At 35.2% G+C, this 12,931-nt stretch overlaps 1 protein-coding gene across 1 annotated transcript in view; it reads right to left on the bottom strand.

Annotated features, from left to right (window-relative positions):
• Positions 1-5,798: 5,798 nt before the first annotated feature.
• The window catches only part of ABCA13 (ATP binding cassette subfamily A member 13), a 489,034-nt gene continuing 481,901 nt past the window's right edge, over positions 5,799-12,931 (bottom strand). Inside the window, 3 exon segments of the mRNA XM_055124812.1 lie at positions 5,799-5,894; positions 6,131-6,268; positions 12,070-12,175. Coding sequence (XP_054980787.1) covers positions 5,799-5,894; positions 6,131-6,268; positions 12,070-12,175 — 340 coding nt within the window.

The raw sequence follows: 12,931 nt of genomic DNA on the forward strand, positions 1-12,931 counted from the left end.
TGATTAAATAATTGATGATTGGGATTTACTGAACCTCCATGTTCACTCCATGGAGAGTGGAAGACAGAACTCTGAGTTTCAATCACATCATGGTTCTCCAATATTTTCCTAGATTGTTTACTAAAAGTCACCTAATAAACAAGACCAAAATAACATTTATCATTCTCAATGCTTAGGGAATGCCAAAGCTTTGGGGAACTATGAGCCCAAACGATGCGAACACCAAATATCTGTGTTAAATATTATTTCTTACTAGAAGATTTTTATCTATATTTAAATAGCTTGCATAAAACTTTGTTTTCTTATAACTATTCACGTATATGTATAGATATACTCTATATTTCTAATATTAAAATATTCTAATATAACATACTAGATTTTTTTCATTTATTGAATCACCATGTGGAAAGTTAACATACTAGATATTATAATATTATAGAATTGGTATTTGCAAATTTCATGACTGTAAATAAAATTGAAATTTAAGAAAATAGAGTGGCTTGGAAAAAATCTCACATGAATTGGAGGTATAACCAGGTATGGTTCATTGATGCCAAAATAGTAATCTTCTGCTAGACATGCTGCCCCTTCTTAATTTATAAATCTAATTTAATCCAATTAATGCAGACTCAAGAGCAATTTTCATGTGATTATGTTTAGGCAGAATAGGTGCCAAGAAGATACTTGTGTGCATAGTTGAGAACCAGTGATGATCAAATCATCATGCATAGTTTATCTGAAGGATTTATTTACATTATTATTTTATCTTAAGTCTTGTTCTCAGTACCTAATGAACAAAACCACAAATCAAATAAAGATACCAGCACAATTGCTTAATGAGTAGAAATTCACATGCATGAAACATAAATTCCAAAGGAAATACAGTATTTATAAGGTTACCTTCTATTTGAAAGATAGTCTCATAAAACTTATAGGTAAGATTTTTACCAAATGAATTATGGGGATTTAGGGCATATATTCAACATACTGAATGTTGAACACCAGTTTTAGTTAAAATACTTTAAAGAAATAAAAATATTAGTGATTCAGTTTGTGAAGTGTCTTCCTTGTAATAATGAGAAAAAAACATATAATTAAGAAAACGCTTATGATATCTTTCAACAATTTAAAACTTTTCAAACAGAAAAAATGTATTTGTTAGAGTTCTCCAAGAATTTTCATAAATTATCACTATAAGAAAATGGGAATGATGATTAATTCAAATATAAAGTATCCATAAAATTCTTCTTATCCTCTGCACTAAATTTGTTGGCAATATTTATAAATACAAATGGCTTTTTATTCTCTGGCCACAACATATACATTTCATGCAGCAACTTATAACACACTTATATATGGCCACACAATTTGTCATTACTGATTTACTTGGTATCTTCAAATTTCAATCCATTCTTTTTCCAGTGTAAAATGTCACGTGTCCCCATAGTAGAGGCTTTTAACTACTCTCTTTTATGTTTTCTAAATAGAAGCTGAGGCTTCATTTCATTTAGTAACACAGATCATATTGCAATGGTGGCATAAGCTTACATCTATATTGTGATATAAGATTTCTGAAAACTGTCACCTGAGCCTAAGTAGGTGGATCATACCGCCAGGTGTGACCATCTCAGATATCATCTGTGGACGTAATTCTTTTTCCTCCTTGATTCTATTTCTCCTTATATTTTAATGCTGTGTTTTCTAGAGCTTCAACATTCACTTTGAATCATAAGAAAAATTTGAAATATATCAGAGTTTGAATCAAAGATTTAAAGAAGACATGTCAGATATCATTTTAATTTTCTTAATTTTATTAAAGAACCATGATTTACAAAGTTATTGATTGCTCACTTTGGGACATAATATTCTAGCATGAATCCCACTGCCAGTGTCAATTTCCCTCCACCAGTGTTCTCAAACTCCTTCCCCCACCCCTTATTCTGCCGCCTTGACAGGCAGATTCTAAAGATTAGTTGTTGAAGCTTAGATTTCATGTTTTGTGTTGTTGACCTGTGTTTGGATACAAAGCTATGCCGTCCCTCCACACTACCGTAGATCTTGAGGTCTCTGAACATAAATTTCCTGTTGTGTGAACAGAAACTCCCCTGTTGTGTCTCTTTCTCATCTTCTTACTTCTCCCTCAACTTCTTTGGTATTCTGTGCTTTTCCCTCTACTCTGGGGCCAAAGGTGACATAGTCACCCTCCTGTTTTACTACATTGTATATACCATAGATAAATAAAGATCACCTCCAGTTTATTGTGTGTATTCTATTCTCTAGAGAATACCGTGTTATTCTGTGCATATTCTATATACCACAGATAAATGAAATCATCCTGTTTTTATCCTCTTGCCTTTGACTTAGTTTACTTAACATATCTCCCGGGTTTATTCAGACTGCCATAAATTGCAGGCTTAATTCCTATGGAATTACTATATTCCCCATGATAAATTCCCATTGCTCTTTAAATATTGCTGATTTAATCGAAAACAAATTATCAAATGCTTCCTTTTCAGCAGGTCCAACTTTAGGGGGGTGAAACTCCAAATAATAATAGTGAGATTTTTTGTTGAAATATTGAATGTAGTCAAAGTAAAGTTAAATTTATCAGTTACACAAGCAGGGAAGGGGGCTGGGGAGGTGGGGTCTGGGGGGAGGTATACTGTGATTCTTAGTGGTGGAATATGTGCACTGGTGAAGGGATGGGTGTTCTAACATTGTATAACTGGAACTTAAACCTGAAAGCTTTGTAACTTTCCACATGGTGATTCAATAAAATAATAAATTTAAAAAATTAATAAATAAATAAATATTGCTGATTTACTCCGATATATCCCACTCCTACAATGTTATTCTTTTTTTCTTTTTGGGTCACACCCGGCAATGCACAGGGGTTACTCCTGGATCTGCACTCAGGAATTACTCCTGGTGGTGCTCAGGGGACCATATGGGATGCTGGGATTTGAACCCGGGTCGGCCGCGTGCAAGGCAAACGCCCTACCCGCTATGCTATCACTCCAGCCCCTCCACTCCTACAATGTTAATCCTATTGTTTTTTTAATTTTTCTGTTTCTACCCACACATATGATAATTTTGTTACATGCAGTCAGTTCACACATTGTGGCTAACAGAAACTAACTACCAAATAGCCTGAGAATAGGAAGTTTTCATTGATTATAGATTTCCAGTTACTTGCATGCTCAATGGAAAAGACAGTGGCTTTTTCACCTGTTATTTTACCACTCCATATTTGCAGTAACTTCCATTTATTAATAAAATATTAAGACTCAAAGGTTCTACTGAAAAGAATAAATACAGGGGCCGGAGCGATAGCACAGCGGGTAGGGCTTTGCCTTGCACGCAGCCGACCCGGGTTCGATCCCCGGCATCCCATATGGTCCCCCAAGCACTGCCAGGAGCAATTCCTGAGTGCAAAGCCAGGAGTAACCCCTGAGCATCGCTGGGTGTGACCCAAAAAGCAAAAAAAAAAAAAAAGAATACATGTGTGTCTCTGTATATGTGTGATTGAAATAAATGAATTTTTAAGTATATGAAACTGAGTTGTAGCATACTATATAAAGGTGTTCATTGATCAGACATAATTCAACAAATAAAAGCAAAAGCAACATGCTCAATTCAGTTCAAAATTTAAATGTCAATCTCATTTGGGTGAGAAAATTTGTAATTAAGCTAAAACACTCAAGTCATATACATCAAAATTATATTGTTAGGAAATGATATGCATAGTGGTTATATTTTGTAAGATATTTTGTAGTGATCATATTGAGTTATTTTTATTTCAATAGCCACTAAATAACACTACATGATCTGAAGCTCCCTTATTCTTTGCCATTTTTTAAAATATATGTTTTTGTTTTTAAAATATTGCTTTTTGCATGAAGGTTTTAAAAGCATTTATTTAAGTATGTAGGCAAAGATTAATTTCATAATAAAATTTAATTGACTGAAATTGTTATATGTGCCTGATAAAAGCACTTGTCTCTGAACGTTTTGAGTAGGTAATTTGTTTAAATGTCTCAGTATATGACCTTAAACCCAAAGTTCTTAAGAAAAATACTTAAAATATGCACATGGCTTATAAGTGCAATGGCATTTTCAACATTAACATAAAAATTGACCTTTGGAGTGAGATATTTTTCCATATTATATTTCTTTTCCATCTGTTTGCAGTTCAGAGAGATATCTTGAAACATAAAATACAGCAACTGAAAGATTAGAGAAGAATCTCTAATAGCAAACTTTGTCAAGGTATAGCTCAATTAAATTTTAACCTTTTCACATTTCAAAAGACATGGAACACTTGCATTATTGACTTACCCTATTTAAGTGAAATCCTAACATATGCAAGGACAAACATTGCAAAAACACAATTAACAGGGCTAAAGTAAAACACAGCTCTTTTATTCAGCATTTGTAGACAACCATATTTCAGTTTATCAATTCAACAATAACAAATAATGTATCTTTCAGCTTATAATAAAGCTATTTCAAATTGGAGGACAGTTATTAAACCTTGATTTCTAAGATTGCTTAATGTGACACATGTGATTCAGCCATTCCACTAAAATATTAATGAGTGGCTTAATCCAGACCTTTGATAATAATCTCATATAATGTGATCTCAGGAAGATAAAATTAAATGGAGTATTATTTTTAAATAAATGTGGCCCAAAAATTTGCTCTTTAGTCACATAATTTTTGATTCAAAAACTTAAACGAATAAGGCAAAATTAAATTGCTATATGTGCTGAAATTAAATTAATTTTATGAAATTAAAATTTTAGAAAATGTTTGAAGGATGACAAATCTCTCAACTCAAATAGGTTAGAAATTATTTTAAGTAGTACACATATTAATTTTAAGTGTTTTACCTGCAATAGGATACAAAATATTAAGTTTATAAAGTCTTTTAGAATTCCATTTTAAAATTTTACATTTAGTATAAAATAGATTTAGTATAATAATTGTAAGAATCAACAAACTTTAGGTAAATTGAAGAGTTTAAAAATGAATATCAGTTACTATACATTATGTTAATTTTCTCATATAACTAGAAGACAACTAAATATTGGTTTAGGTCATTAATATTAGACAGGAATGTGTGTCAAATTCCTAGGCTTCTTTATATCCGTATTAGAGATGAGTGTAAAGAAGTCCATATTATTGAGTCTATACTATTAGGTCTGGGGATAGGACCTGAAGGCTGATGTAGTATAGATGTCAAGCTTGACTCTACATTATTAGGTACGGGGTAAGACCTGAAGACTTACATTTCTAACAAGCTCTCAGTAGAGGCTGATGCAGTCAATATCAAGACAACCACAGGGAAAACCACTTTATTCTTTCTCTCTCTTTCTCTCTCTCTTTCTCTCCCTCTCTCTTTTTGGCAAAGAGAGTAAATATGTAAATGTGTTTTACAAGAGTTTGTACAAAAGAATGACTCTTAATGGCTATTAATTTCATTATTGTTGTTTTGAGGCCACAGTGAGCTGTGCCAGGGACCAACTCTTGGCAGTGGCAGTGGACAGGTGACCATGTTGAGTGCCAGGAATCAAACTTGGGTTGGCTGCAACAACCATGCAAGCTCCCTACCTGTTCTACTATCTCTTCTGCCTCAAAGATGAATATTAATTTAAAAGCATTTCAAAAATGGTCATGAAAGGATAAGAAAAGTTTTCCTGTCCACAGAGTCTTATAGTCCTGAATTTTTAAACTCTGAATATTAATTGCAATAAGATACACATTTTATCTTCTAAATAATTTATCTTCTCTACTGCTTAGACAGGCAAGTGATGTGGCTGATAATTGTCATGGGATGAGTGGAAAGCAGATGGCGAAGTTTGCTGCTGATCACTGGCAAAATTAATAAATACCTGAAAGAAAAATTAAATTTAAGTTAAGAACATTCAAATTTTTACTCTACACTTTGGGGTGAGGGGGCGTTGAGAGCACACCAAGAGTACCAGAATAGTATTTAAAAATCAAATGACTTAATCATATAAATAGTGGCCGTAAAAACTAATATGACTATTTTAAAAATCAGTTATGACAGTCAGATAAATCTCCAAGATATACCATATGCAAACTAATAAATCATTTAAAAATATACCTGTTCCAAAGTGGTTTGATTAATGGAGTAATATCTGATACTCAAGAAGGTCTTATTTGTCTCAAGAACTTTGAATAGATCAGCTAAGCTCGCCCATTTTTTTGGCACATGATATTCCAATAAATTAAGACGCTGTCCCTAGGGAAAAGAATTAAATGTATCACATAATTTTCAACCATTACAAATAAATGACAATATGTTTCATTGCTTCAGAAATTATTTTCAAATGCATACTTAAATATCAAGTAGGTGTGCAGCCACTTTTGTGAGTTACCAAGTAATAGTTATGACTATTTACATTTAGGAATGCTTAACAGAAATTATTCCCTAAGTGAGATACTGAATGGGAACTATTCTCTATGTGTGTTATTTCCCCTCACACATGTTCTCTCCTTTCCACAGAGCAAGAAAGACAAAATAAAAAGGTAAAGAAACACCTAAAGTTCAGTAAGATTTAAGAAGTTAATGTGGAAGGAAAACAATGTGGAAAAGAATCCTGAAGTTCACACTTAGTCTTGGCTTAGCTCCCAGCTGCTTTCACTGTAAAATGAACAACTCTTGGTAGTATAGTTAATACTGAGAGTCATTTTTATCTGTCTAAATGTGGAAATTAGTTATTCTTTATAAAGTCTTGGATCGCAGATGCCAGGATACTTCATAGAATGAATCTTCTACCTAGCAGTAATTTACTCAATGGTGTTGAAATGGACAGAAAATAGCCACTTTAGGAATCATAGCATAGTATAAATTATGATAAACTAGAATCACAACTTATCCAGGAAACTCATACTGGTCCTTCTTAATGTTCAGGTGCGCAGGGATCACCTAGTTCTCCAGAAAGTTGGAAGCTGGGACATAAAATTCTTTGGGTCTAAGCAACTCGTAAGTGATGAAGCGGCTACTGGTTTAGAGCCATAACCTGAGTTTTCAGGGGATTGTGACACATTCCCATGGGACTTCCTTTGAAATAAGACTGAAATCACCAACAGAGAAAGGGGTTGCATAATAATGGCCTGTTATGAAGCCCAGCAGCAGCTGGGAGGCTAGCCACCCATCACAGTGTTCAATGTTACTAACCATGCTTTTGTTTTATAAGGTGATGCCTCCTATATTTTGTAAGGTGATGACATAACAAGCAGCATTTTATGACAGCATCTAATTGTAGCAGAAAACAAGTGCATTTATAAGACATTGTGGTGGCAGGGGTGGGAGGTAGTGCAAAACAGTGAGGCAAAGAACCCTATAAATTGAACCATGGGCTATATTAAATGAAACAGAAACAGCAAAAGGTTTGCATGAGAGACCCTGCAGGGGGGTTATGGGGAGAGAAATCAAAGTACTCAAGTCAATGACCCCCCAAACTTCTCTTGAACAAAGAATCATAATTCAGGGGGCTGGAAAGATAGTACTTGCCTTGCATTTGACTGACCCTGTCCAATCCCTGGTATACCCGTTATAGTCCCCTGAACACTGCCAATACAGAGCCAGATGTAAGCCCAAAGCAGCACCTGATGGGTGTGGTCCCCAAACCAACCAAACAGTAAAAGAATACTGATTCAGTGAGTTTCCTAAATTTGTGTGTGTACTGAGCTGTGGGAAGGGGTGAGTAAAATGCAAGAAGGCACTGCTTCCCCACAGGTGGGTATTGGAAGTCCCCTGTCAGAGGCAAAACAGAATACAGCAAAATTTCTAGATTCCACATGCTCGCACAGCCTCTTGAATCTTCAACCTCACAAAACCACTGTTGAAAGATGATTTCTCACCTCTAGGCACCCAGAAAAGAACAGGCCGGGATATTGGTGGTGGGGAATGTGCACTGGTGGAGGGATGGATGTTTGATCATTGTGAGTTTGTAACCCAAGCATGAAATCTTGTAACTATTTCACGGTGATTCAATAAAATTTAAAAAATTTTAAAAAATGAAATAAAAAATATTTGATTATGCTGGGAAAAAAAAAGAAAAGAACAGGCATTGAAGTCTATACCAACATGTATAGCCAGAGGTATTGAGAGCTATGTTGGAAAGCCCAACATAGTTGAAAGCCCAACTTAGGAAGAGGCTCCTGACACTAAGTGGTGCAAAGCAAATATAAATGACAGCACCCTCCTCCCACAACACTAGCCCAGGGAGATAGCTATCTGTTTACAAGAGCAAGCTTGTCAAAGAACTGTGGCCTCTGGGGGCCAATAGTTCAATCAAAAGACTGAATAAAGGGTCAGGATTAGTTACTGAGCACCACAGAACAGAACCTTGCTGACTGCCCTCAGAGCTCAACGGACATAAGAAGAAGCCCAGAAGCCTGCCCAACTTAATGAATGAAGATTATAGTCTGAAAGATTCTACCAGTTTTATGACCACTCTTACACTGACTTTATAAAGATCTTGATTAGAATATCTAGCAAGCTTAAAGAAAGGAGTTTACACTCTGTAGAAGAAAAACACAAGAAAACATGAGAGTGAAAATGAAAACAAAAACTGTAAATAGAAGAGCGTAACAGATTAAATTTAAAAACTCAGCAGAATGAGAGAAGCTGAGGGGAAAAATCAATTAACTGGAAAAGAAGATTATTAAACCATCAATAAAGAACAGGAGGTGGAAAAGCCTGAAAAAATTAAAGCCATTTCAGAGAATTATGTAATAAGATGCAAAGTCATGGGTGCCCTGCAGGAACAGGAAACTGAGATCAATAAAGAACTGCTAAACAAAGAAATCATAACTAAGGATTTGCCAGAGATCTCTTGTCCCAGGTTTTCAAGGGTTTCTAGCCAAAATAAAAACCAAAAAATTCCAAAAGACATATTTACTGCAATAAAAATAAGAAACATCAACACAGAGATGGAATACTGAAAGAAAAAATGATCAAAGAATTAGCTTAAAAAACAAAAAATTTTACATTAGATGTACGATCTATTACATGAGATCCAACAGGTAAGAAGAGAATGGTTGGATGGGCAAAATTCATGAAGAAGTTAATCTAATTAAAACAGGTAAATATAAATTAAATAAACAAAACTCCGATCCAGAATGTTCTACCCAGATAGTTATCATTCAAATTTGAGTGAATGATACACGGCTTATCATTATGGACAAGCAACTGCTTAAGAAGTTCATAGCTTTGCTTAGTGGAGGCAGCCTGGAGCCCAGGAAGGATGCCAGAAACTCAACCTGGGGCTTCAGCCCAGCCCAATCCCAGCAACTCAGAAAAGGTCTGGGTGTGAGTGGTCTGCTTGTAGTTTCCACGTGGCCTCACAAACCCTATTAAAAAGGCATAAGGGGATTGAATGAACTCTAATTTCACCCTTTACAGCCTGAATATTGTGCATTATATGGTCAGGTTAGATGAATGCTATTTTACCATCATATTGAAGACATCAGTAACCTTATAGAAGTACACAGTACTCACTGCCTATATAACTAAATAACTAAGAGCACTCTTAGGAGAGTAAACTACAAAAATTAACCCCAGTGAATAGCAGACACAATAGGGAAGCTGCATAAAAGCCAGGGGAAGTGAGATAATAGCTTAGAAGAATTTGCCAGCACTAACCAGCTCTAGATCCTCTCAGATCAAGAATTCTGGAACAATGTAATTCATATGTTTAATGATGTCAAAGAAACAATGGTACAGTTAAAAACAGGTATGAGAGCAGAACTGAGAGAACTACAATCAGAAGGGACAGAACAGAAGAGTAAGTAGGTGAAGTTAAAACAAAACAAAAAAAAACTCAGTGGGAAATCTCTCAAGTAGAGACAAAATCTGAGAGAAAAAATGGTGAATTACAAGCTGGGATGCTGAAAACCTCTATAAATCAACAGAAGATGGAAGTAGTATTAAAAAGAAATGAACACCACATTAGAAAACTAAAGGTTAAATTCAAGAAGAATTGAGTCCCAGAGAAACAAGAAGGAGAATTTAATAGACAATTGGCATTCCAAGAAATAATACAAAGTATCTTCCCAGAGTTGAGAAGTACATGCACCCAGAGTTAAGAGGCTGAAGGGGTCCCAGCAAAAAGGGATCCAAATAGGGATAAATCCAATACATATTATAACAACAAATGACAAAGGACAGGATGTCCATACTTATATCAAACAACACTGAATTTGTCAAGAAAATTTGTCTTTGCTCATGAAAGACAGAGATGACCATTTATTAATAACCAAGAGATAAATCAAGAAGAACTCATACTTCTTAATTTATATCCTCCAATAGTGGTCAATTAAAATAATTTAAAACAGTTGCTAATAGACGGGAAAGAGGACATAGATAGTAACTCAATAACTATAGAAGTCTTCAATACACTTCTCTCACTTCTGGATAGATCATCTAGGCAAAACTTCAACAAAGAAATTAACATTCTGTGGAATAAATAGAATACATGGGCCTAGTCGACAGAGACACATATAGGGCTCTTCATCCCCTAAAGGTGAGTTGATATTCTCTCAAAAATGCACATGGGACATTACCCAAGATAGAACTGATAAGATACCATCTGTTCTCTGAGACCATGAGACTTTGAAAATAGCAATTAACCATAAACAGAAATTTGGGAAGAATTCAAACACTTGGAAATTAAAAAAATTACTAGAAAACAAATAGGAGGTCAAAGAGGAAACCAGAAAATAAATCAAAAGATTCTCAGAAATTCCCATTCTCCAGGATTGATCCCTGAGTGCAGAGTCAGTAGAAATATCTGAGTACGGTCACTTGTGGCTACAAAACAAAACCAAAACCAAAGGAAAGTGGTAAACTGAATCAGAAATAAAAGTGGAGACTTTAAAATAAACAACAAAAATATAAGGACAATCAGCGATTACTTTAAAAATGTTGACTTTGAAAATATTCACTTTGAAAACCGAAGGGCCTATAATAAGTGAGTATGTTTTTGGATCCTTCTAACTTCTGAAAATTTAAACTAGAGAATAAAGAAAAGTCGAAGAAGAGTTGAGGAAAAGGGAAATTGAAACAGTAATCAAAAGTCTCCCCAAAACAAAAGTCCAGAACCAGACAGGTGAATTAGTGAGTTTTTTAATATTAGTGGACTCTATTCAACAATATATAAAAATAAAATACATGGATGGATATGGAAAATATCATGGTAAGTGAAACGAGTCAGAAGGAGAGGGACATAGTTTGATTGTACTCATTTATTGGATATAAAAATGGCATGTGAACAATACCTAAAGTCATAGACATAAGGACCAAGAGGACTGGTCAGTGGTAGGCCGCTTGCTACAAAGGAGGGGGGAGTGTATTTAAGACAGAGAATGGACTGATATCATAATGATAGTTAGAAATGAGCATTCTGGACAAAATCTAAGTGCTGAAAGGAGGTAAAGTAATATGCATGATACCCTTTCAGTGGACTGGAGTGATAGCACAGCATGTAGGGCATTTGCCTTGCATGCAGCTGACCTGGGTTCCAATCCTCCATCCCTTTCAGAGAGCCCAGCAAGCTACTGAGAATATCCCACCTGCATGGCAGAGCCTGGCAAGCTCCCCGTGGTGTATTCGATATGCCCAAAACAGTAACAAGTCTCACAATGGAGACATTACTAGTGCCCAATCGAGCAAATCGATGAACAATGGGAAGACAGTGCTACAGTGCTAGCCTTTCAGTAACCCGAGAGCCTAAAAGGAGAACAAAGAGAAGAAAAGTGTTTGACATAGAGGCAAGCTACTGGATCCTGTTGGGGAAGTTGGACAAGGGGGAATCTGGGGACACTTATGGTAGAAAATAGGCTCTGCTGAAGGCATGGGTGTTTGAACATTGTATGCCTGAAACTCAACCATGAACAACTTTATAACTGTGTATCTCACAGTTTTTCAGCTTTTAAAAATGTAAATAAAGGGATCATGATAAAATTTTGGGGAATTCTGAGGAAAGATTCTTTTTCACCTACAAAGAAGTTTCAGATATTAGCATATTAGCTTACCTTAAACTGGATTCCTGGAAAATGTAGCTTCAAGCAGTCAGAAACATTGCTATGTTGATCTGTGTCTTTACTGAGCCAAACTCGAACTATAAAACCATCACCGAACCTGAGACATGAATGAAATAAAATATTTATTTAATTATAGAAACCTTATATCAGGACAATCTAAGTTTGTTTTCACACACATAGTTAAACATTCCAAATTGTGATAATTTGGGTTCTCATTAATATACTTGAAGTAAATTGTAACTTAGCTGACCAGTTGATCATAATTTACATTGACAAATGACTTATCTTTAAAAAAAATCAGCTAATCCTTATCAATACCTAGTCATAGCTGGAGCGATAGCACAGCGGTAGGGCATTCGCCTTTCACTCCGCCGACCCCTGTTCGAATCCTCCGCCCCTCTCGGAGAGCCCGGCAAGCTACCAAGAGTATGGAGCCCGCAAGGCAGAGCCTGGCAAGCTACCCGTGCATATTGGATATGCCAAAAACAGTAACAATAAGTCTCTCAATGAGAGACATTACTAGTGCCTGCTTGAGCAAATTCATGAGCAACGGGATGACAGTGACAGTGACAGTGACCTAGTCATAGAATGAGGAATGGTGAAGAAAACCAGTACTGAATTAAAGAAAATCAGAAGCAGATAGAATCTGACCTAAGAAACGTTATAACTTCAGTGTTTGTAAAGAATAAAATGTGACTATGAAGAGATTTAAGTATTGTGCATGTTGCTTATTGAATCAGTTATTTATCAGATAAAATAATCTACTTTCTATTTTTATTATTTTTAATGAATAGTTTTTTGCAGACCTGGTATATATAGAAAAACATTTCCTCTTATTTCAAACACTGATCAC

This window comes from Sorex araneus, chromosome 2 (genome assembly GCF_027595985.1).
Source record: "Sorex araneus isolate mSorAra2 chromosome 2, mSorAra2.pri, whole genome shotgun sequence".
Taxonomy (NCBI): Eukaryota; Metazoa; Chordata; class Mammalia; order Eulipotyphla; family Soricidae; genus Sorex; species Sorex araneus.